Genomic DNA, 27,769 nt, shown 5'->3' with positions numbered 1-27,769 from the left:
GTAATTAGCTGATATTACAGTGATCCCTCAGTTAACGAGTGCCTCGGTTAACGAGTTACCTTCCATAAGATTCTTAACTTCGGTTAACGAGCAATCCCTCGATTAACGAGTTTCTTATGAGCGGACTTCAACATGTTTTCGCTTGCATTTGGTGGTCCACCAGCTGTAGTATTAGTCTGCCAATACAGTAGTCGGTTCTAGGTCTTAAATTCCTTACTAATTTAGTAAATATCAAGAAGTTTATACTATTCAATAATTTTAAAAGTTTAATATTAAATTTTTTAATCATTTTAACAATTATTGAACATAATTAAAGTACAGTATTACCCCGCTTTACATGGTTTCACTTTCCGCGATTTCTCATTTACTTCTCATTTACGCGGTACCTTGCCAGAACCGGACTTTCAGGACTTTCACTTTCCGCGGTGCATCTACTCATATACGCGGTGAAGTATAATTTATTTTTTATTTTTTTTTATTTAGCTCATAAAATTCATACAAATTACCCTGCCAGAATATAATTTACATTGCTGGAATTCTTACAATATGATGATCATTTTGAATATAAACATCATGGATTTTGCATTAGACATACAAATTTTAGATCTAATGTGATAATTTGGTTTACACAAAGCAAATATTTTATCGTTTGTGCAAAATATATGAAGTTTACATTCAAAATATTCCCTGACCTGCAAGGAATCTAGAAATGTCAATTATATTATCCTAACTTTCGTCTGGGTTATTATTTATTACTAAAAATGTAAATATACTATTTTCTCCCAATCGCCTCTCTAGTAGGGAGGTTGGGTGGGGGGTAGGAAGGGAGGGAGGGCGGAGGTGGGGTATTTTGATTGACAGATAGTGTCCTTGAAGAATATTTCTTTGTTTATTTACTGAAGATATTTGTTTTAGCTCATAAAATTCATACAAATTACCCGGCCAGAATATAATTTACATTGCTGGAATTCTTACAATATGATGATCATTTTGAATATAAACATCATGGATTTTGCATTAGACATACAAATTTTAGATCTAATGTAATAATTTGGTTTACACAAAGCAAATATTTTATCTTTTGTGCAAAATATATGAAGTTTACATTCAAAATATTCCCTGACCTGCAAGGAATCCAGAAATGTCAATTATATTATCCTAACTTTAGTCTGAGGTATTATTTATTACTAAACGTTAAAATCTAGTGTTTTCACCCAAACATTTCTCAGAGAGGTAGGAGCTAGTGAGCTGGGAAGAGGGGGGAGGGATTTGAGTCCATTATTTGAATGGACATTAACCTGGCGACTGTATTTCTCTTAAATATTAATTGTGTGAGCATACCAGCATAAAATTTAGATGTTATTTTTACTACAACAAAGGTATTGTGTCGGAAAAAGTGGAGTTTGGGGGTCGGGCCAGTCTCTATTGGAATTAATCCCATATGTTCTGTTGTTCACTTTACGCGGTTTTCACTTTTCACGGTACCCTGTGGGTTCAATAGACCTACTGTACAGGAAACTAGTTTTATGCACGCCAAACAGCCTGTCAACACACCAAACAGGCGTCAGTCTCTGTGTCTTTTCAGTGGAGGTAACATCTTGCTTGAGACTCTCTTCAACTAAATGTTTTTTTTTTGTTTCCAAGCAAATTATTGGTAATTTTGAAATTTATTTTACATAATTGTATTGACAATATATAGTGCAGTATAGTGTTAATTTGAAGAAAATATTCTTTATTTACAGCAATTAAACTTAAAATATCACGTGTTGAGATAGTTTGAATCAAGCATGGGTCCCAAGAGATCAAGAAAAACTATTTCAATCCAAGTTAATCAGGAAATTATAAAAAAAAAACATGAAGAAGGCATTAGAACAAATGTGCTATGCAAAGAATATGGCATGTCGACATCAACTGTGTCGACAATTCTTGCACAGAAAGACAAATTTAAAGAAGTGAAAGTGAGAGAGAAATCTACCAGAGTGTTTAAAGGTAGATCCCTAATTGCAGAAACAGAGAGGTTACTTCTCATCTGGATTAGGGAAAAACAGATGAAAGGTGATTCAGTTTCTTCTGAATTTATTTGTGAAAGAGCCAGGGAGATTTACGAACATTTAAAGACAGATTAACCTGGTTCTTCAGGCACAGAATTTGAAGATTTTCAGGCCAGCAAAGGCTGGTTCGAAAAAATTTAAGAAAAGAAGTGACATACTTAGTGCAGTTAGGCATGGTGAGGCTGCAAGTGCTGATAAGGAAGGGGCAGCAAAGTTTTTAGTGGAGTTTAAAGAACTGATGGATGGAGAAAATTATCTTCCACAGCAAGTGTTCAATGTGGATGAAACTGGGCTGTTCTGGAAAAGATGCCCAAATGAACATTCATCACAAGAGATGAAGCCTCTACCTGGGCATAAACCCATGAAAGGCCATCTCACTCTATTGCTTGGTACCAATGCTTCAGGGGATTTACAACTGAAGCCTATGCTTGTCCACCACTCTGAGAACCCCAGGGTGTTCAAGCAACAGAAAGTGGTAAGAGGACGGCTTGGAGTTTATTGGAAATCCAACCGTAAGGCATGGGTAACAAAACAGCTCTTTAATGAATGGGCTGTTGAGGTGTTTTGCCCTTCTGTGAAGAGCTACCTAACCACCAATAAACTCCCTTTAAAGGCTCTTCCCCTCATGGATAATGCCCCTGGTCATGACCCTCAACTTGCCAGAACTTTGGAGTCTCAATTTGACTTTGTGAAAGTGTTGTTTTTGCCTCCCAACACTACATCAATCATACAGCCAATGGACCAGAATGTGATCAGCAACTTCAAGAAGCTGTACATGAAGAAAATGTTCAGGAGGTGTCATCAGGCAACTTCCACTGATCCTGAAATAACACTGGCACAGTTCTGGAAGACACAGTTTAACATCCTGGACTCTGTAAAATTGATTGTGTCCTCATGGCAAGAAGTCTCCACTAGATCCCTCAATTCTTCATGGAAAGCACTGTGGCCATCAGTAGTCCATGATTTCGAGGGATTTGAGGAGGAAGCAGAGTTGGACCAGGAGATTGTGTCCATTGGTCAGTCATTGGGCCTTGAAGTGGAGGAGGATGATGCAGAAGAGCTTGTGATGTCTTATGAGCAGGAACTTACTCCTGAAGACTTGCAGCAACTAGATGAGATGTTAGAGGCTGACAATGGTGAGGAAGAAAAGGAAAGTGATGACCATATGTCAACTTCAGAGTTAAAAGATGTCATTTACCACTGGGAGAAGTTTAGGAAACTGGCTTCAAGGTACCCTGATGTGGAAAAATCTGAACTAACTTTGTGTCATGTTGAGGACACAATGGTCTCCTTCTTTAAACATGAGTTAATGATGAGGAGGAGAGATGCCCCACACACCAAAATTGACACTTTCTTCAGTAAAAGGCAGAGGGAACAAGATGCTAGCCCTCAGCCTTCCACTTCAAGGAGAGAGGGTGTTCATGGTGGAGAATCTGTCTGTCCAGAGGTTCCTGACATTTTCATGGAAGGTGACTCACCTTCCAAGAAGCAGTAAAATGCTTCTCCTCCACCTCCACTTCCATCTCTTCTTCCTTCTCCTCCACCCACTTCAAATTCACATCAGCCTCATCATCCAGGAGCCTCTACATACACACCTCAAAGTAAGTGTACTTTACTACCTTTTTGGTTGAATTTAGGCAATTTTCGGTGAGCTGGAACCAATTACCCAAAAACCCATTGAAACAATGGTTTCGGTTAACGAGCTTTTTGGTTAACGAGCAACCTTCTGGAACGAATTGTGCTTGTTAACCGAGGGATCACTGTATTAGAGAGAGGTACAGCCTGGGGAGCTAAGCTCACAACACGTCTCTTTGGTACGGTGTCTGGCTGTGTACTGGCGAGAACTGTGTGAACTGGCTGAACTGGCTGACCTCTCTGTGTCTGGTTGTTGGAGAGTAATCTATACGTCAACACAGACATAAAATCTACATAGGCCTACTCAAACACGGAGGGCTGAGAAGTAGATTTAAGGGTTGTAACCTGAGAATGTGTGGTCCACCCTAGGAGGGGGAACATCTGCTTTATGTAGCTGTATGCTCAATAGTCTGGGTGATAGAATGTATATAATGAATATATGTCCTTAGCCCATATTTTTTCTGTATAATATTAATTGATTGCTGCTAGAACAATACTTTATTATTATAAAAATGCTACATTTGGATTGTGTAATATTAAATATTAAACAATCCAAAAGTGATACAGCTGAAGATAAATCCACTAATCACAATCCCCATTACATACAGCCTTCCTTCCTCCAAGTATATCGAGGCAAAATTGCGAGCACGGGACCCAGGGTGGGGTCGGTGCATCTTTGGCTGACTGTACATTGAAATCCCCTAGGTAGAGGATCTCTGTGTTGGGGTGTGTGGATAGCAACGACTCGTGGCAAGAAGTGAGATAGTCAGAGTTCCAAATAGTTGGTAGTGTTGGGAGAACAGTATTGGAAGCAAAGAAAAATAGTCACAGTTGGTAGAGATATTTTGAGCCAGATGACATCATAAAGAGAAGATTCAAGATCCGTGAGTCAAGCTCTAGGTGTACGTGTGTTGCAGTAGGCGCATACACCTCCCTTAGAACGGAAAGATGTATAAAGGTTGTAGTTGGAGACTTGAAAAGGTTTGGGTGAAACTGCTTTGGTCAGTTGAAGTTCAGATAGTAGTAAGAGGTCGGGGGAAGAGGTTAATAGATGGTGCTCCACAGAAGGAAAATTGGATCTCATGCCGCAAATTATTGGAAAAATGAAGTGTGAAGAAAGCCGATCCTCCAGCAACTGAGGTGACGGCAGTTGAGGCCCCAGTAGTTTGATGATGATCAGGTTGACCCTGGGGTTCACAACCTTCCCGACCAGTGGGACCCATCCGAGAAGGCCCCGTTTTAATATTATTGTCAACTGACATAGGAGAATAGAAGAATAGAAAGAATAGAACAGATCAAGAGTGAGAAAAGTTATATATGTTATGTAGTCAATAGTAAGAGAGACAATTGAGACCCTGCAATTGTGTGTAAATGAGGCAGAAAGACAGATCAGCAACCTGGGACTTGGTCACAATTTTTGTGATGCCACATGACAGCAGGGTCTACCATTTGACAACACGTAATGCTTTCAATATCTTCTCAGGTGGTAGTACCTCCCTGTTTGGTAGCTGCCTGCTGAATCAAGCGTGGTTCCATTAAATTCTGCTGAAAGTCTCTCAGAAGTCTCAGAAATGGAGTGGTGTGGGGGAGAAAGTAAAAAGAGTGCAGCTATCAATTGGAAAAAGTTTGGAATAATAGAAAAAATTTAAAACAGACACTGAACCCCGTAGTTTAGGGTAAGCCATGAATAATGTTTCGAATGTTTCTTTGCACATATCATTTGTCTGAGGTGTGTCTGTAGGTGTGAGCGAATTAGCTGAGTTAATCTCGATATAACTAATTACCGGGTTCACTAAATCTAGCAAAAATAATGGAAAAATTCTTTCTGCTAAATCGAGAGTTCATTATATCGGATTCCGTTAATTCGAGTGTATACAGTCGACCTTCGTTAATTCGGACCCCTTTAATCCGGATTTTGGATAATTCGGACAAAATCTGAAGTTTTTTATTTATATTTATTTATTTATTTTGTTTTAGATTTGTAGGAATATTACTTTACGCAGACCTTAAGCTAAAATGCTGGTCCACCCACTGCTGGGATAAAACACCAGCGTCTTTTTGGTTAAACGTAACATCACCACTAGTGTGGGGGGGGGGGGGTGATGCAACTTTTAGCTTCAGACTGCCAGTAAACAATGGAAACGTAAAATATGTACCAATTAGTAATGAAAAGTTGTGCAGTTCCTTCAGCAAATGCTCACCAACTTACAATAGGCTAAATTACCTTACAACGTGTTTTCAGTAGTCTATGTTGAAGTTCTTAGCACAGGCTAACTTATCATATCATATACGGTATCACAGTTCTCATTGATCCACAAAAAATACCGGTAATATAAACCTTTTCGATATTTCACACTTAATATAATACCTGGTAATCTACTTCAACCTATTGTTTACAACGACGCATCACGCACCACCAGCTGTATCAGCTAGACGGTACACGTGTTTTTCGAATCGTTTTCAGTTAAAAACTGTTACATCACATGTATATTTTACCTTAACTGTGCCTGAGTGAATATATTCTCGGAAATAAATAGTAGTCTTGCTGAAACGTGATGTATTTTAATGTAAAATAGGATAAAATACATGACGAAAACAAAAGATTTTTCCTAACCTTCCGATTCTCAAGAGAAGTTACTCGTTTTTTTAATAGTTTTTTGGTTAAAATACTGTTATATTACAATGGTATTCTATTCATACTGTGCTTGATATAATGCATTCACGGAAATGTAATATTTTTGCTGAAATGACGTACGTATTACAGTGGAAAGTGGGATAAAATCGTGACGAAAACAATGACTTTCGCTCTCTTTCATTCAAAAGATGTTACCGTAATCGCTTTTCGATTGGTTTTCAGTTAAAAAACTGTTGTATTACAATAATATTCTATCCTAATTGACTTGAATAAATACTACGATACCATATTTCTGAATATTTTCATTAAAATCCATCCAAATCATTTCCCTTGTCATCGTCTGCAGCACCAAACAGCTTCTCCCAGTCCTCTACTTGAACAGGGCTAGAGGGTACGTGTTTTTCGAATCGTTTTCAGTTAAAAAACTGTTACATCACACGCATATTTTACGGAAACTGGAAAAGAATGAATATATTCTCGGAAATAAATAGTAGTTTTGTTGAAACGTGATGTATTTCAATGTAAAAAAGGATAAAATACATGACGAAAACAAAAGACTTTACCGAAGCTTCCGATGTTCTTGAGATGTTATTCGTTTTTTTTAATAGTTTTCGGTTAAAATACTGTTATATTACAATGATATTCTATTCATACTGTGCTTGATATAATACATTCACGGAAATGTAATATTTTTGCTGAAATTACGTACGTATTACAGTGGAAAGTGGGATAAAATCGTGACGAAAACAATGACTGAAATATAATGCAATATTAACCCCCAAATCGGCTAATTCGGACAATCGGCTAAAATGGACACCCTTCCCCCCTTATTAGTCCGAATTAACGAGGGTCGACTGTACTGTAATTGACTGAGATTGGGCATGTCGAAAGAATGGATGAGACCAATTGGGCCAAGAGGTGTAAGAGTCTAGGGAGGAGAGCCAGAGGTAGGTCAAGAATGACATGGGGACAAGTTGTAAGAAATGTTATTAGAGTTAGGAATCTGACAATAGAGACTGCAAGATACCATGTTGCTGGGAGAGTTACCTTCAGGTAACCATGGCTAACCCACACAACCATGGAAAATGGCCGTAAAATGATGACTGATGAAATCCACGAAGGGCAAATGGCAGGTCCTGCTGTATTGGAAACTTGTAAATTATTGTTTTCATATTTGTATATTCTGCATGGGACTACAGCAACCAAGTGGATACAGTGCTCACCTTTTGTGTTTTGTAATGCTGGTTCATACCCATGGTATCCCTAGTTCGCTCAGCTGTGAATGAGTACTTAGGTTTACACTTAGGGAAGTGAAAGCTGGCAATTGTAAAAACAGTTGCAGTGATATAGGAAAGAAAGGTATAAGGAGATAATAAAGACAGGCAAAGCTAGATAATGCAGACAGGTACTGTACAGGATGAGAATAAATGAGGTTTCATTGTGAGTTTAACAGAAAATATAAAGGACAGTGTGAGGTGTTAGAACTCGTGCATTAGGGTAAATACTGTATTCATATTGCATCTGACTGGACATAAAAAAAAAGATTAACTTTACAGTTCAAAGGGCCATATTTCTCTGAATTCAAGACATGTTATAAATCAACATGAGCATATAATCATAAAATAACATTAAAGGTACATAATAAAGATAATTTTATTTTGCAGAATATACAGTCTGACAGAGTTGAGGGTACCTCACCAAGTTTAGCTAATGAAGAAAGTAATAACAAGAGTGAGACTGAAGTCAACTGCTCTGCTAGTAGTCAAGAAGTGGAAGCAGGATTCATTGGTGCAGATTATTGTGAGTGTATTTTTCTATGAACATTATGTCAATTAAACTGATAAGATTTTCTTTGTTACGAAAAGTCATTTTAGTAAGGAACTGGAGAAATAAGCTTAATACTAATATTGGTGTGATGTTTGGAAGATAGTGATTGATTCTTAGAGAAAACTGTACAACTCAAACATTCATAAGCAAGAGACTTTAAGGATTTTATTGGAAATGTGAAAAAAAATATTGTTTTGATTGTTCAGTTAAGGCAGGTGTTGAAAATAATTTTGAAGTAATACAGTCGCCGCAAAATAAATCTTTACATTTTTGGTGCAAATGAAATCTTTACACGGCGTGCAGCGTAAAGATTTTAACTGCGCTCCCGGGCTAAAAAAAGTGGGAGGTGCTTGTGATCATGTAACCGCCTCCCACGTACCTCCAGCCACAAGCCACCAAGGCTGCTCACTTCAGTGAGCCTCGTGCTTTGATAGAGAGAGGTGCAAATATATGTATCTCCGCCACTCGCCATTCTCCACACGTGCGCCAACTTTGAGCGCCTATATCTCCACTCAAACTGAACAGAATGGGTTGCAACAAGCTCACACTACATGAAAAAGCTCGGGCTTTAACCCAATTAGAACTGAGGATGTCTGTGATACGTGTAGCCGCAGACTTAAAAGTTTCAAGGCAAGCCATTTACAACCTCAAACACGCGGCGGCGCCATTACCTCCTGGAGCTATACCGAAGAGGAAAGTGGGATCTGGAACTGTTAGGACGACTTCAATAAGGACAGAAAACATCCTGAAGTGTGAAGTGATGTCTGGTCCTGCTGTAACAGCTTCTACACTGAAGAAAAAGCACCCAGACCTCCTCAAACATGTGGCAATCAGGACCGTACAACATCATCTCCAGAAAGACCTCGGTTTACCGACTCGGCGCGCAGCTAAGAAGCCTCTTCTCACTGAGGTTATGAAGAAGAAGAGGATTAATTTCTGCAAGAAATACCAGCACTGGACATCAGACGACTGGAAGAAGGTGATGTTTAGTGATGAAAGCATCTTTAGGCTGGTGAGGGGTGCCTCGAAGATCGTACGTCGGCCCAAGAATGTGTCGCGGTCCTCTCTAAAGTACACCGTCAAGACAGTGAAGCATCCAGATAGTGTGATGGTGTGGGGTACTTTTAGTGGTTGTGAGGGCAGGGGAGGTCTGTACTTCCATCCCAAGAATGTCACGATGAAGGGAACTAATTATATCGAGGTGTTAAGGGACCATATGCTACCGTTTTGGCCAATCCATCATTGTCATCATTTCATGCATGATGGTGCCCCTGCCCACAAGTCAAAAATAGTCACAAAGTTCCTCAGTGACAATGAAATTGTTGTGTTAGAGTGGCCTGGTAACTCCCCCCGACTTAAACCTGATGGAAAACGCTTGGAACGTGATGAAAAACAAGATTCAAGAGGCCAGACCCAGCAACATCAAGGACCTGCAGGAGGAGCTGAAAAAGTTGTGTGTCAACATAGACGCCTCCTACTTTGCCAACCTCGCCCAATCAATGCCAAAACGACTGCAGATGGTATTGAAAACGAAAGGCAACATGACCAAATATTAAATGTAAGGTAAATACTGTAATAAAAGTTATGTAAGTCATGTTTTTAGTTTTTATTCTCCTCCAAATCTCAAGGTGAACACAATGTCACCATTTCTTTTGCGGCAACTGTATGTGTAATGCATTTATGGATTTACATAAGATACATCAAATGCAGTATGAATACCAAGATCTTTTAGAAATTGCAGAATAATAACAGCATGCAAAAAAAGTTGTTTGTTTCTGGTCTGAGTGTTTAGATGAAATTTGTCAAGTACAGCCTGTAATATGAATGGGCTGAATTGTTTGGATGCTAGAGGTGAGGTACTGTGTATAGTACTCTTCATGAGAAATGACTACAATATGGAAATGTGGTTATTAAAATTGATTAAATGGAGGTTATTTGGCAAAAATATTACAATCAACTACTGAATGCAGTGCATGATTGGCTACCAAAGAGAACTGCATGAAAGCAAATTAAAATTGTAGCAACCTGACATAGTTGGATTCAGATTTGGAAGTTTGAATGTTGATACTATGGCAGCATTATATGGGGAAGATCAGCTAAGGTTGTCAAGGCATTGAGCCATGGAAAGGTGGATACTGGATACTTGTTGTGTACAGTCAACCCTCACTTTACGCGGTCCCACATTCCGCGTTTCCACGTTTACGCGGTGCCCTGCCAGAACCCAGGATGCTCACATTCCGCGGTGGGTGTACCCCTTTACACGTGTGAAGTATAATTTTTTTAATTTAGCTCATAAAATTCATACAAATTATCCGGCCAGAATATAATTTACATTGCTGGAATTCTTACAATTTGATGATCATTTTGAATATAAACATCATAGATTTTGCATTAGACATACAAATTTTAGATATAATGTTTACTCTTGAGTAAATATGTTATCTTTTGTGCAAAATATATGATATTTATATTCAAAATATTCCTGGTCTTACAAGGAATCCAGCAATGTCAATTATATTATCCTAACTTTAGTCTGATTTATTATTTATTACTAAAAAGGTAAACAGTCTGGTATTCCCACACATTTATCTAGTAGGGACGTGGTGGTGGGGGGAGGGAGGGAGGGACCGGCGACCGACCATCTGTTACCGTGTGAAGAATTTTTTTTTTTTATTAACTGAAGATTTTTATTTTAGCTCATAAAATTCATACAAATTACCCGGCCAGAATATAATTTACATTGCTGGAATTCTTACAATTTGATGATCATTTTGAATATAAACATCATATATTTTGCATTAGACATAAAATTTTTAGATAAAATGTTCACTCTGAGTAAGTATGTTATCTTTTGTGCAAAATATATGACGTTTATATTCAAAATATTCCTGGTCTTACAAGGAATCCAGCAATGTCAATTATATTATCCTAACTTTAATCTGAGGTATTATTTAATACAAAATGTTAAAATTTATTTTTTTCACCCAACATCTCTTGAAGGGAGGATTGGTGGGGGGTGGGGGGGAGGGTTGGGACTGACCGCGCGGTTGGAAGAGGGGGGGAGGCAAGGTGGGGTACTTTGATTGACAGATAGTGTCGTGAAGAATATTTTTTTTTTTATTAACTGAAGATATTTGTTTTAGCTCATAAAATTCATACAAATTACCCGGCCAGAATATAATTTACATTGCTGGAATTCTTACAATTTGATGATCATTTTGAATATAAACATCATAGATTTTGCATTAGACATACAAATTTTAGATGTAATGTTTAATCTGAGTAAATATGTTATCTTTTGTGAAAAATATATGACATTTATATTCAAAATATTCCTGGTCTTACAAGGAATCCAGCAATGTCAATTATATTATCCTAACTTTAGTTTGAGGTATTATTTATTACTATACCTGGTTTTCCCCCAAAATTTCTCAGAGGGAAGAGCCAGCAGTGTAGTGTGAGAAGAGGGGGAGGGAGTCGTGTCCATTATTTGAATGGACATTAACTTGGCGACTGTATTTCTCTATTTCTCTTAAGTATTAATTGTGTGCATGTACCATCATAAAATTAAGATGTTATTTTTACTACAACATAGTTATGTGTCGTCAAAAAGTGGAGTTTGGGGATCGGCCTGGACTCCATTTCAATTAATCCCATATGTTATGTTATTCACTTTACGCGTTTCTCGCTTTCCGCGGTACCCTCCGGGTTACATTAACCGCGTAAAGTGAGGGTTAACTGTGTATATATATCTTGATAAAATCACACAGGAAAAGGGGAAACAACGGAGCACCTTAGATTTCGTCTTTATACAAGACATCTTCAGCGGCAACTGGATTACATGGACAGAGAGAGGCTTAAATATACAGGGTGACCTTATTAAACATGAGGTCAGGTCATAATGATGTCATCCACTAATCCCCACACCAACACACACGTAGAGGAGCTTAAGAAAAGGGGGCGACGTGACTAGTCAGGTCAGGTCAAAAATAAGGGATCCACTAAATAACTATCCTACATCTAGATCAAAGGTTTTCAAAGCATTTTTAACCTTGGGCCACTGACAAATATTTTTATGTAACATATCAGTTTTGAACTGACCATCACTAATGTTTATTGATTTTAATTCTTAAATCAAACTAGCTTCAACCAGAAGTCTTTCTGTGACACAAGATGATTTGAATACTTCTAAGCTTTTTTCCCAAGCAATGGGATGATTATTATTCCTAACATGAACGAACAGGGCACTGCTTTCAGATGCTGTTCTGATATTGTACTTATATTGTCTAATTCTGAGCGGCAGTGTTTTTCCTGTTTGTCCTACATAATTACAATTACATTTGCTACATGGAATACAATATATATATATATATATATATATATATATATATATATATATATATATATATATATATATATATATATATATATATATATATATATATATATATATATATATATATATATATATATACAGTTGTACCCCACTTAACGCGGTCAATTGAACCCAGAGGGTCCCGCGTTAAGTGAACAACAGAACATATGGGATTAATTCCATTAGAAACCGGCCCGACCCCCAAACTCCACTTTTTGAAGGCACATACCTATGTTGTAGTAAAAATAACATCTTAATTTTATGATGGTACATGCACACAATTAATAGTTAAGAGAAATAGAGAAATACAGTCGCCAAGTTAATATCTATTCAAATAATGGACTCAACTCCCTCCCCCTCTCACACTACACTGCTGGCTCTTCCCTCTCAGAGAAATTTTTGGGGGAAAACCACTAAATTTTAATAAATAATACCTCAAACTAAAGTTAGGATAATACAATTGACCTTGCTGGATTCCTTGTAAGACCAGGAATATTTTGAACATAAATGTCATATATTTTGCACAAAAGATAACATAGTTACCTAGAGAAAATTTTTTCTAATATTTGTATGTTTAATGCAAAATATATGATGTTTATATTCAAAATGATCACCAAATTATAAGAATTCCAGCAATGAAAATTATATTCTGACCGGGTAATTTGTATGAATTTTATGAGCTAAAACAAATATCTTCAGTTAATAAAAAAAAAATAATCTTCACAACACTATCTGTCAATCAAAGTACCCCACCTTGCCTCCCCCCCTCTTCCAACCGCATGGTCAGTCCCAACCCTCCCCCCACCCCCCACCAATCCTCCCTTCCAGGGTTTTTAACATTTAGTATTAAATAATACCTCAGATTAAAGTTAGGATAATATAATTGACATTGCTGGATTCCTTGTAAGACCAGGAATATTTTGAATATAAATGTCATATATTTTGCACAAAAGATAACATAGTTAATTTGAGAAAATTTTTTATCTAAAATTTGTATGTCTAATGCAAAATATATGATGTTTATATTCAAAATGATCATCAAATTATAAGAATTCCAGCAATGTAAATTATATTCAGACCGGGTAATTTGTATGAATTTTATGAGCTAAAACAAATATCTTCAGTTAATAAAAAAAAATAATAATTCTTCACGGGGTAACAGATGGTCGGTCGGTCCCTCCCTCCCCCCCCCCCCCACCAACCGTCCCAAGGAGATGTGTGGGATAACCACTAAATTTTAATAAATAATACCTCAAACTAAAGTTAGGATAATATAATTGACATTGCTGGATTCCTTGTAAGACCAGGAATATTTTGAATATAAATGTCATATATTTTGCACAAAAGATAACATAGTTACTCTGAGAAAATTTTTTATCTAAAATTTGTATGTCTAATGCAAAATATATGATGTTTATATTCAAAATGATCACCAAATTATAAGAATTCCAGCAATGTAAATTATATTCTGGCCGGGTAATTTGTATGAATTTTATGAGCTAAAACAGGCAGTCAGGCAGGGTGGCGGGTGGGGCAAATCTAAAAATAGCGTCTCGAGCCGGACACTCACCGCGTATATGTGGAAAAAATCCGTGTTAAGTGAAAGTTCAGCTCTGGCGAGGCACCGCGTATATGATAAAACGCGTTAAGTGAAACCGCGTTAGGCGGGGTAATACTGTATATATATATATATATATATATATATATATATATATATATATATATATATATATATATATATATATATATATATATATATATATATATATATATATATATATATATATATATATACATATATATATACACCTAGACCCCGACTTACGACGGGGTTAGGGACCCGAATCCAGGTCGTAAGTCCGACATGGTCGTAAGTCCGACATAGATAAAAAATAAAAATAAAAAAATAAAAATAAAAAAAATTAATAAAAAATCTACAATGAAATACAGTACAGTAAAAGTAATGAATAATGATGAATGGATACAGTACAGTGAAAGTAATAAATAATAAGGAATGGATACAGTGTGACTGAGCACTTAACCTTTAATGTAGTCAGCTGAATGCACATGGGGCCCCCATAATTTTCTAATTATACATGGAGACTACATTAACTGGAAACGTTTCAGTATAGAAAATGCGTGTCATTTAAATTTTTTTATTTTTTATTTTTTTTTTATCTATAAAAGACGGTCGTAAGTCCACGTAGTCGTAAGTCGGGGTCTAGTTGTATACAGTATTACCCCGCTTAACGCGCTTTCACTTAACGCGTTTTCGCATATACGCGGTGCCTTGCCAAAGCTGAACTTTCACTTAACGCGGCATTTTTCCACATATACGCGGTGAGTGTCCGGCTCGGATGCTATTTTTAGATTTTGACCACGCGCCACCCGCCCGCCCGCCTGCCCGCCTGCCTGCCTCTCCCTCCTCCTCCCTCCGCTTGGGCAAGCGGCGCGGTAAGGTTGCGCAGTGTGTGTCTTTGTTGCGTTATCACTGACGTCATATGACGTCTCGGACTGTGATTGGCCATGCAGCCCTACCCCCCTCTGCTGCTAGCTGTAATTGGCTTAAAGTATTATGACGTGACTACCCCGGGGAGGGAGGGAGGGAGGAGAGACGACGCTTGACCTAGCCGCGGCAGTTTCATCCCTCAAGGCCACGCCGGGTTAACGCGCATCCATTGTTCCGTAAAATGGCTTCCGCCGGACCACCACCCCCAGAGAGAAACCTTTCCTTACCTGGACCCAGCGGCACTAAACCAAAGAAGACACGACGTTCATTAAGCTACGAGCTGAAGTACCAAATTGTTCAAGATTTGGAGAAAGGAAGACGCCAAGTTGATCTCGCGCGCCAGCATGGCGTCAACGAATCTACGATTCGTACAATAAAGAAGGATGCAGCCAAGATAAAGGAGCACATGAAGATCACAAAGTCTGCAGGTGCTTCATCTATCAGGTATTGCCAGAACAGGGTGCTGGCAAAAGTGGAAACTTTGCTGGTGAGTTATTTGGTGCGTCAGGCGCGACGCAACATGGCGGTGGACACGCGCTCAGTGCAGGAGTACGCACGTGAGCTATACGCAGCAGTGACACGTAAACTGGGAATTGCAGAGCCCAAACCCTTCAATGCTTCCCATGGTTGGCTGCATAGGTTTAAGAGGAGGAACAAGGTCACCAACATCAGCATTGTTGGTGAGGAAGCGAGTGCTGACCGTGCGGCGGCTAGAGATTTTCCTCCGTTTTTACGTGAGATTATGGAGGAAGGACAGTACAGTGACGACCAGGTGTTTAACATGGACGAATCTGGTCTTTTCTGGAAAAAGTTACCTTCCAAGACCTTCGTTGTCCAGTCTGCGAGCAAGGTAAGGGGCCGGAAGATGCAGAAGGAACGCATCACCGTCCTGTTTACCACCAATGCCTCCGGTACCTGTAAACCAAAGTTATCGGTGATTCACAAAGCCCGCAAGCCGCACGCCTACAAGAATATGGACATGAACAAGCTTAATGTCCACTGGCTAACCGCACGTAAGGCGTGGATGTCCTCTTCTGGTTTGACAACTGTTTTGTTCCTGACGTGCAGAAATTCTGCGAGCAACAGAATGTTCCTTTCAATATTTTGTTGCTCCTTGACAACGCACCTGGACACTCGCCCCTACTTATGGATCGTCACCCCAACGTAAAAGTGGTCTTCCTTTCTCCCAACACTACGTCATTAATCCAGCCCATGGACCAGGAGTTAATCTGCAATGTTAAAGCTGCATACTCGGCAAAGAAATTCAAGCTCCTGAACGACTCTACCAACACCAAGGATGAGTTGCGTAAGCTGGGTGACACCGACAGCGAGAGTAAAAGCGACGAGGACAAGGAACAAGAGGCGGCGACTCAAGAACTTCTCGTCAAACAATTTTGGAAGAAGTTTAACGTCAAACAAGCTGTAGACTTCTTGGTGGAGGCATGGGATCTGCTGACTATTGCTACGATTCGTCACGCATGGAGACATGTGTTGCATGGCATACCAGGTGAGAGGAGGAGTGAACCTGTGACTGGTCAGGTTCAGACTGTTGCAGTAGCAGTGGACCTTGCCAGAGAAGCTGCGCTCAGTATTACAGCTGAAGGCTTCTCCGAGACCACCAACGAAGACATCATGGAGGTGATCAGAGATCCTGAAGTGACTGCCGACGAGATGTTGGAAGAAGAACCCGCCAGTGAAGAGGAGGAAGAAGGTGCGTCATTCTCCGAAGAACCTAGTTTAAGTCATAGTGATATTAAGTGTCTCATAGAGTTAACAGAAAAAATTAAGTCCATCGTTTCCCGCGACACTGACGATGAACGCCATGACGTCTTCCATACCCGACTGGTGCAGGCTATGGAGCCGTACATCACGGTGTATCATGACAACATCAAAGCCAGCCGTCAGCAAAGCATAACCGAGTTCTTCGCCCGCAACCCACCACAGCCAGCCCAAGCCAGTGATAGTGATAGTGAAGTTGATTTTGAGGGATTTGTCAGGGAAGCCATGACAACTGTAAGTGACAGTGATATTGATTCACCTAGTAATGGTGATTCACCTAGTAATGGTGATTCACCTGAGGGGCAGTAATCTGCCCTCTGCCTCGGAACCAGCCTCCATCCCCGTATGCCGACCCATCTCTTCTACTACCGTGAGTGTTCCTCAAAAATTTTCGTTTTTTAACCTATTCTTTATTTTTCCTATGTTAACCTTTATCTTTCCTAACCTAACCTCTTCTATATTACTTGTTTTTCATGCCACCATAAAGTTAAGATAGAATTTTTACTACAACATAGTTATTTGTCGTCAAAAAGTGGAGTTTGGGGGTCGGGCTGGGTTCTATTGGAATTAATCCCATATGTTCTGTTATTCACTTAACGCGGTTTTCACTTAACGCGGGACCCTCTGGGTTCAATTGACCGCGTTAAGTGGGGTACAACTGTATATATATATATATATATATATATATATATATATATATATATATATATATATATATATATATATATATATATATATATATATATATATATATATATATATATATATATATATATATTCCTTGACTTACGACTGCTTGGACTTATGTCCATCTGTACTTACGACCTGCTCTGACCTTACGACCGTCGGGACATATGACCGCGGCAGTCGTGACCAAAAACATTTTCAAAGGACGTGCGCATTTTCTATACCGAAATGTTTCTGTCCCGGGCGAGAGCGTGGCGGGCTCTGGTCGCCGCGTGGGTACACTCACTCAGTGGAGCGCTTAGTTGGTGTTAGGCTATCGTATCCTATACTGATCGCGCTGTGAACTTTTGTTATTATCGTATTTAATTGACTTTATAATGACTGGAAAGCGTAAAAGTGAGAGTGCTGGTGGTGCTCCAAAGAAAAGGAGACAGGCAATTTCTTTTGAGATGAAAATGAAGACAATAACTCAGCATGAGAATGGAAAAACAGTAGCAACAATCTCAAGTGACCTGGGTTTCTCACACTCGACTATATCCACTATTCTGAAGGACAAGGAATGTATTCATGCTGTAGTGAAAGGAACAACACCTATAAAGGGAACTATAATTTCAAAGAAAAGACAAGGTCCTATTCACGATATGGAAAAATTATTGGTGATATGGATAGAAGACCAGATACAGAAGTGTGTACCCTTAAGCCTTCTAACCTTACAGGCTAAAGCAAGAAGCCTGTTCGAAAGCCTGAAGGAGCAGGCAGGAGATGAATGTGATCACACCTTTACAGGAAGTCATGGGTGGTTTGATAGATTTAAAAAAAATGCTAGTCTACACAATGTTGAGGTGAGTGGAGAGGCAGGTAGTGCTGATGTTGGTGCTGCCGAAGCTTTTAAGGAGGAGTTAGATGAAGTGATTGTGGAAGGGAATTATTTGCCTGAGCAAATATTCAATGTGGATGAGACTGGATTATTGTGGAAGCGCATGCCTAAGCGGACATACAGTTTCAAAGAAGTTAATGAAAATGAAGTTATTTTGGATATTAGTAACAAGATAGTGGAGTTAAGTAAACAGCTGGAGTTAGAAATTGATAATGAAGATTTTGAACAGTTGGCTGAAAGTGCAGCAGAACAGCTCAGTAACGAGGATCTTATTGAACTAGTTGCACAGAAAATTGCAGAGGAAGAAGAGAGACAAAATGTAGTAGAAGAACCTGCACCCCCAAAAAGTTTTCAGTGAAACAAATGGTAGAGTCATTTGCTACAATTAATAAAGGAATGCAAATGTTTGATGGCATGGATCAAAATTATAAGCGTTATGCCAAAGTTGACAGAATGATCCAAGATGCACTTGCTTGCTACAGAGAAATTTATAATGAAAAGAAAAACAAACTGTGCAGTCTAAATTGGACATCTATTTTAAGAAGTCCCCCAGTGCTGTCTTCTCACGCCCCACCAGTGCTGCCTCTTCACTCCCTGAAGATGATCCAATACCTTCAACCAGCAAGTTTCCACAGTACATAAACCTGTCTGAAGAAAGCGACATTGATGACCCACCCAGCCGTGTCTCCTCCTCTGCTTCATCCAATTAATATAGTCTCCATGTATACCTGTAAATAGAAAATTATGGGGGCCCCATGTGCATTCAGCTGACTACATTAAAGGTAAGTGCTCAGTCACACTGTATCCATTCCTCATTATTTATTACTTTTACTGTACTGTATTTCATTGTAGATTTTTTTTTTTTTTTAAATTGAAATTTTAATTTATTTTTTATTTATTTATTTTTATTTTTATTTTTTTATTTATGTCGGACTTACGACCAATCGGACTTACGACCTGGATATGGGTCCCTAACCCCGTCATAAGTCGGGGAGCACCTGTATATGAGAACACATGCTATGCGCATATCATACTTTTTTTTTATGGGGATTAGCCCACCCGGGAATAGGTCACTGACCCACATCGGGGCCTGGGGGGCAAAAATGTAATGATAATAATAATAATTCATAGTAAATACAAAAAAACATGAAAATAAAATAATATAATAATGATACGGTAATAATAATATCACTGTAATAATAATAATAATAATAATAATAATAATAATAATAATAATAATAATAATAAAGAACCATAAAGAAATACAAAAATGAAAGAAAAGATCAAAAGTGAGAAACAAGATATGTATGTTTTGTTGTCAATAGTAAGAGAAACAATTGAGACCCTGCATTTGTGTGTAAATGAGTTAGAAATTCAGATCAGCAACCTGGACCTTGGTCATAATTTTTGTGATGCCAAATGGCAGCAGGGTCTACTATTAGACATTACATTTTGCTTCCAATATCTTCCCAGGCAGTAGTACCTCCCTGTTTGGTAGCTGCCTACTACCTACTTACAGAACAATGTTTAAAATCCCACTATATCATAGCCTAAATCTTTATATTCATCTAAATCACTTAATTTAAGAGAAAAGAAACAATAGAATGAGAAAATACAGTAAATGAAAGTAAAAAAATAAGTCATTAGGTAAATAAAATACTGTAAATTTCAAGTTTAACCTCGCTTGTTTCGGCGGGTGTTCATAAGTCGGATGTTTGTAAGTTGGGGACCCCTGTAGTGGGTTTGTTTAGGTTGGGTTGGGTTAGGTCTGGTTGAGTGGTATTAGGCTAAGTTATGCTTGGTTGTGTTTTGTTGGGTCAGGCTTGATCATATTTGGGTGTGATTAGGTTAGACCTGGTTGGGTTGGGATATACTGTATTTGGTTTGGTTGGGTTGGGATATACTGTATTTGGTTTGGTTGGGTTGGGTAAAGTTAGGTTTAGTTAGGTTGGGTTTGGTTGGGTTGAGTAAGTTAAATTGGTCAAATTAGGTTTGGTTGGATTGTGTGAAGTTAAATTTGGTTCATGTTATGTTGTTTCTTGTAGGGTGTGGAGAATGTGCACAGATGTATGCCCATGAGTGTCCTCAACATCACCTACAAGATGAAACTGCTAAACCTGTCAAGACCAGAGGTTGGACATCTTTACCCACCCAGCATCTGGTGATACCCAAGATTCCAGATACCGAGGGTAAAATTCAGGGTATTTCTGATTTCTGATTTGTGTCTCCTTTATTTTTAGCTCAGCCAGTGGCTTTATGACTTAAAGTCTTGTCTTCAAATAGCTCACACTTAATGTCATCACAATATTCTCTGCCAGTTTATTTCAAGAGTTCACAACTCTTGTTCCCCCCAAATTAGCTTTAACAATTTTCTATACAGGTGGCTATTTTAAGTTTAGGATAGGAAACTTGATTGAATAATATCCTTAGAAATGCTTAAGCTTCTATTAAATTACCTTTTGCCGGTTTATAATATAAACTAGGCAGATAAAGGCATTCTATGCTTTCTTGTTACATAAAGTACATACTTAAAGCTCTTCTAGTTAAAGAGAGATTGGTAATTTAATATCTATCTGCTCTAATTTATTTAGAATAATATTTTTTTCATGTTGTAATTCTGACATACAGTAGAAACTTAGATTTCCACAAAAGATAAATCAGGAGGTCTTAGAAGTGAAATTGGGACCATCAGTCCTGATGGACTGTTAGGGGCACTACTAATACAGTACAGCACACTGTAGACTGTGTTTTATACACAAGGACAGGGGTAGGAATTCGTCCTTTTTCAGGTAGCCAGCTGGGCTAATAAAACCGAATAGTTACTGGCCCTTCCCAAAGTTTATTAGCCCTTCCAAAATTTTACGAGACATTAAAATTTTTTTTTTACAATTTCAGTACAGTTAACCCTCACTTTACGCGGTTAATGTAACCCGGAGGGTACCGCGGAAAGCGAGAAACGCGTAAAGTGAATAACATAACATATGGGATTAATTGAAATGGAGTCCAGGCCGATCCCCAAACTCCACTTTTTGACGACACATAACTATGTTGTAGTAAAAATAACATCTTAATTTTATGATGGTACATGCACACAATTAATACTTAAGAGAAATAGAGAAATACAGTCGCCAAGTTAATGTCCATTCAAATAATGGACACGACTCCCTCCCCCTCTTCTCACACTACACTGCTGGCTCTTCCCTCTGAGAAATTTTTGGGGGAAAACCAGGTATAGTAATAAATAATACCTCAAACTAAAGTTAGGATAATATAATTGACATTGCTGGATTCCTTGTAAGACCAGGAATATTTTGAATATAAATGTCATATATTTTTCACAAAAGATAACATATTTACTCAGATTAAACATTACATCTAAAATTTGTATGTCTAATGCAAAATCTATGATGTTTATATTCAAAATGATCATCAAATTGTAAGAATTCCAGCAATGTAAATTATATTCTGGCTGGGTAATTTGTATGAATTTTATGAGCTAAAACAAATATCTTCAGTTAATTAAAAAAAAAAATATTCTTCACGACACTATCTGTCAATCAAAGTACCCCACCTTGCCTCCCCCCCTCTTCCAACCGCGCGGTCAGTCCCAAACCCTCCCCCCCACCCCCCACCAATCCTCCATTCAAGAGAAAGAGTGGGTGAAAAAAATAAATTTTAACATTTTGTATTAAATAATACCTCAGATTAAAGTTAGGATAATATAATTGACATTGCTGGATTCCTTGTAAGACCAGGAATATTTTGAATATAAACGTCATATATTTTGCACAAAAGATAACATACTTACTCAGAGTGAACATTATATCTAAAAATTTTATGTCTAATGCAAAATATATGATGTTTATATTCAAAATGATCATCAAATTGTAAGAATTCCAGCAATGTAAATTATATTCTGGCCGGGTAATTTGTATGAATTTTATGAGCTAAAATAAAAATCTTCAGTTAATAAAAAAAAAAATATTCTTCACACGGTAACAGATGGTCGGTCGCCGGTCCCTCCCTCCCTCCCCCCCCCACCAACGTCCCTACTAGATAAATGTGTGGGAATACCAGACTGTTTACCTTTTTAGTAATAAATAATAAATCAGACTAAAGTTAGGATAATATAATTGACATTGCTGGATTCCTTGTAAGACCAGGAATATTTTGAATATAAATATCATATATTTTGCACAAAAGATAACATATTTACTCAAGAGTAAACATTATATCTAAAATTTGTATGTCTAATGCAAAATCTATGATGTTTATATTCAAAATGATCATCAAATTGTAAGAATTCCAGCAATGTAAATTATATTCTGGCCGGATAATTTGTATGAATTTTATGAGCTAAATAAAAAAATTATACTTCACCAGTGTAAAGGGGTACACCCACCGCGGAATGTGAGCATCCTGGGTTCTGGCAGGGCACCGCGTAAACGTGGAAACGCGGAATGTGGGACCGCGTAAAGTGAGGGTTGACTGTACTTGACATAAATAGTGGTCCCTCGGTTAACGAACGGTTCGATTAACGAAATCCTTATGACAAACACGTTTTGTTGTGAGCATCTGCTGATCAGTTGATTGGCTAGTCCGCCAATACTGTAATCTGTTCTATGTTTACATTCCTTTCCAGTGGAATAAATATCAAGAAGGTTGTGTTCCTGAATATTTTTGCATTTTTTATATTAAAATTATTGGTCATTCTAAAATTTAGCCATCCAAGCTCTGTCTACATAAAGTTTTTCAACTAATATTTTTGGCTCGATATATGTAACTTTATTCATTTATTGAAACTCATTTACATGCACACACTGTCCTAAGGGCAAAGCTGTACGCTACATGTAATCAAAATACAGTGATCCCTCGGTTAACGAACACCTCGGTTAACAAAATTTCGGCTAACGAATTACCTTCCATAAGAATATTAAATTCAGTTAACGAAAAAAATTCGGTTTACAAATTCCTTACAAATTTTCATGTTTTCGCCTGCTCACCAGCTGTAGTATTAGTCCGCCAAGACAGTAATCGGTTTTAGGGCTTAAATTCGCTACCATTTGAGTAAATATAAAAAAGGTTGCACTATTCAATAATTTTCCAAGTCTTATATTAAATTTTTTAGTAATTTTAACAATTATTTAACATAATTGAAGTACAGGTAACTAGTTTTTAGCACACCAAACAGCTACTTGAATCACCCAGAATGGTGTCAGTTTGTGTGTCTGCTCAGTGGAGGAAGCATCTCGCTTGAGACTCTCTTGAACATAAACTATTTTTACGTTTTTACAGTACAATTATTGGTCATTCTGAAATTTATTTTACATATTGACAATATATAGTGCAGTGCAGTGTTGATTTATTGATTTAAAGAAAATAATCTTGAATTACACCAAGTGAACTAAAAATTTTATGGGTGAAATGGCAGCATGAAGCATGGGGTGATTTCTCTTCCACTCCACTGCCTTCTCTTCTCCCTTCTCCTCCACCCCCACTTCTAATTCCCATCATCATCAACCAGGAGCCTTCTACTTGCACACCTCAAAGTAAGTGTACTTTACTGCATTTATTTTTAGTTTGTATGTAATTTTCGGTGAGCTGGAACCATTTACCCAAAATCCCATTGAAACAATGGTTTCGGTTAACAAAATTTTCAGTTAGCGAACGGAACTTCTGGAACGAATTGTGTTCATTAACCGAGGGATCACTGTGTGTATATATATATATATATATATATATATATATATATATATATATATATATATATATATATATATATATATATATATATATATATATATATATATATATATATATATATATATATATATATATATATATATATATATATATATATATATATATATATATATATATATATATACATATATATATATATATATATATATACATATATATATATATACATATATATATATATATATATATATATATATATATATATATATATATATGTATATATATATATATATACAGTTTACGGTTTTTCATATGACGTTTTTACCATATACATGTGCCTTGCCAAAGCTGAACTTTCATAACGCAGTTTTTTCCAAAATATACGTGATGAGTGTCGAACCCTATTTTAGATTTGCCCACCGCCACCCTGCCTACTCTTTAGCTCATAAAATTCATACAAATTACAGGCCAGAATATAATTTACATTGCGAATTCTTATAATTTGGTGATCATTTTGAATATAAACATCATATATTTTGCTTTAAACTTACAATTTTAGATAAAATTTTCTCTAGAGTAACTATGGTATCTTTTGTGCAAAATATATGACATTTATCAAATATTCCTAGTCTTACAAGGAATAATGTCAATTATATTATCTAACTTTAGTTTGAGGTATTATTTATTAAAATTTAGTGGTTATCCCACATCTCCTTGGGACGGTTGGTGGGGGTGGGGGAGGAGGGACCAACCGACCATCTTTTACCCTGAAGAATTATTATTTTTTTATTAACTGAAGATATTTGTTTTAGCTCAAAATTCATACAAATTATCCGGTCAGAATATAATTTACATTGCTGGAATTCTTATAATTTGGTGATCATTTTGAATATAAACATCATAGATTTTGCTTTAAACTTACAATTTTTAGATAAAAATTTTTCTCTTAGGTAACTATGGTATCTTTTGTGCAAAATATATGACATTTATATTCAAAATATTCCTGGTCTTACAAAGATCCAGCAATGTCAATTATATTATCCTAACTTTAATCTGAGGTATTATTTAATATTAAATGTTAAAAACTCTGGAAGGGAGGATTGGTGGGGGTGGGGGGAGGTTGGGACTGACCCGCGATTTGGAGAGAGCAGGTGGGTACTTTGATTGACAGATAGTGTAAATTGATTTTTTTTTATTAACTGAAGATATTTGTTTTAGCTCATAAAATTCATACAAATTACCGGTCAGAATATAATTTACATTGCTGGAATTCTTATAATTTGGTGATCATTTTGAATATAAACATCATATATTTTGCTTTAAACTTACAATTTTAGATAAAAATTTTCTCTAGGTAACATGGTATCTTTTGTGCAAAATATATGACATTTATATTCAAAATATTCCTGGTCTTACAAGGAATTCAGCAATGTCAATTATAATATCTAACTTTAGTTTGAGGTATTATTTATTAAATTTAGTGGTTATCCACATCTCCTTGGGACGGTTGGTGGGGGGTGGGGGAGGAGGACCAACCGACCATCTATTCCCTGTGAATTATTATGTTTTTTATTAACTGAAGATATTTGTTTTTCATAAAATTCATACAAATTACCGGTCAGAATATATTTACATTGCAGATTCTTATAATTTGGTGATCATTTTGAATATAAACATCATAGATTTTGCTTTAAACTTACAATTTTTTAGATAAAAAATTTTTTCTCTAGGTAACTATGGTATCTTTTGTGCAAAATATATGACATTTATATTCAAAATATTCCTGGTCTTACAAAGGAATCCAGCAATGTCAATTATATTATCTCTTTATCAGGTATTATTTAATACTAAATGTTAAAAACTCTGGAAGGGAGGATTGGTGGGGGGTGGGGGAAGGTTGGGACTGACCCGGCGGTTGGAAGAGGGGAGGCAAGGTGGGTACTTTGATTGACAGATAATGTCGTGAAGATTATTATTTTTTTATTAACTGAAGATATTTGTTTTAGCTCATAAAATTCATACAAATTACCGGTCAGAATATAATTTACATTGCTGGAATTCTTATAATTTGGTGATCATTTTGAATATAAACATCATATATTGCTTTAAACTTACAATTTTAGATAAAATTTTCTCTAGGTAACTATGTTATCTTTTTTATTGCAAAATATATGACATTTATAAAATATTCCTGGTCTTACAAAGGAATCCAGCAATGTCAATTATATTTTCTAACTTTAGTTTGAGGTTATCCCACACATCTCCTTGGGGCGGTTGGTGGGGGGTGGGGGGAGGGAGGACAGACCGACCATCATTAACCCGGCTGTGTAGTGTGAGAAGGGAGGTTGAGTCCATTATTTGAATGGACATTAACTAGCGACTGTATTTCCTATTTCTCTTAAGTATTAATTGTGTGCATGTACCATCATATAATAAGATGTTATTTTTACTACAACATAGTATGTGCTTCAAAAAGTGGAGTTTGAGGTGGGGCGGTTTCTATTGGAAGTAATCCCTTATGTTCTTTGTTGTTCACTTAGTTTCACTTGCGGGACCCTCTGGAGTTCAATTGACGCGTAGTGGGAATTTAACTTATATATATATGCAGTCGACCCACACTACGCGGTCCCACATTCCCCACGTTGCAGCGGTGCCCTGCCAGAACAGGATGCTCACATTCACGGTGGGTGTACCCCTTTACGGTGAAGTATAATTTTTTATTTAGCTCATAAAATTCATACAAATTATCAGCCAGAATATAATTTACATTGCTGGAATTCTTACAATTTGATGATCATGTAAACATCATAGATTTTGCATTAGACATACAAATTTTTGATAAATGTTTACTCTGAGTAAATATGTTATCTTTTAATGCAAAATATACACAATTTATATTCAAAATATTCCCTGATCTGATCTTACAGTTGTCAGGGCTTCTGACAAATCCTCAAAGTCATCTTCACTCTACTATCACTGGCTTGAGGCTGAATATATGACATTTTATATTCAAAATATTCTTTTTCAGTCTTACAAGAATAAGCAACTATCGAATTATAATATCTAACTTTAATCTGAGGTATTATTTAATACTAAATGTTAAAAACTCTGGAAGGATTGGTGGGGAGGTGGGGAGGTTGGGACTGACACATACGGTTTGAGGATAACCAAGACACTGATATGGCCCAGATAGTGTTGCAGAAAGATTATTTTTTATTAACTGAAGATATTTGTTTTAGCTCATAAAATTCGCCTGATGCAGTCAGAATATAATTTACATTTAACAATTCTATAATTTGGTAATTATTTTAAGATAAACATCATATATTTTAGCTTTAAACTTACAATTTTGAATGAAGTGCCTCTAAATAACTATAGTATGTCTTTTATGCAAAATATACTGACATTTATATTCAAAATATTTCCTGCAATCTTCTAAAGGAATCCAGCAATGTCAATATATTTTTTACAACTTTGGTTTGAGAGTTTGTCCCACATCTCCTTACAGAGACGGTTGGTGGGGGTGGGAGATGACTAAACCATCTGTTAGCAAACTATGTAGTGTATGAGAGAGGAATTAAGTCTATTTTGAATGGACATTAACTTGGCGACTTGCATTCTCTATTTCTCTTAAGTATTAATTGTGTGCATGTACCATATAAAATTAAGATATTATTTTTTACTACAACAT

The 27,769-nt window shown here is 36.9% G+C and overlaps 1 protein-coding gene across 1 annotated transcript in view; it reads left to right on the top strand.

The window, feature by feature from the left end:
* The window catches only part of LOC121858312, a gene marked incomplete in the record, with an annotated part of 213,104 nt that overhangs the window by 33,954 nt on the left and 151,381 nt on the right, over positions 1–27,769 (top strand). The window contains 2 exon segments of the mRNA XM_042354645.1: positions 7,986–8,121; positions 20,421–20,576. Coding sequence (XP_042210579.1) covers positions 7,986–8,121; positions 20,421–20,576 — 292 coding nt within the window.

This window comes from Homarus americanus, unplaced genomic scaffold (genome assembly GCF_018991925.1).
Source record: "Homarus americanus isolate GMGI-L3 unplaced genomic scaffold, GMGI_Hamer_2.0 scaffold57980, whole genome shotgun sequence".
Lineage (NCBI taxonomy): Eukaryota > Metazoa > Arthropoda > Malacostraca > Decapoda > Nephropidae > Homarus > Homarus americanus.
Note: the sequence above shows the minus strand (reverse complement) of the source record. Positions and strands in the feature narration are given on the sequence as shown.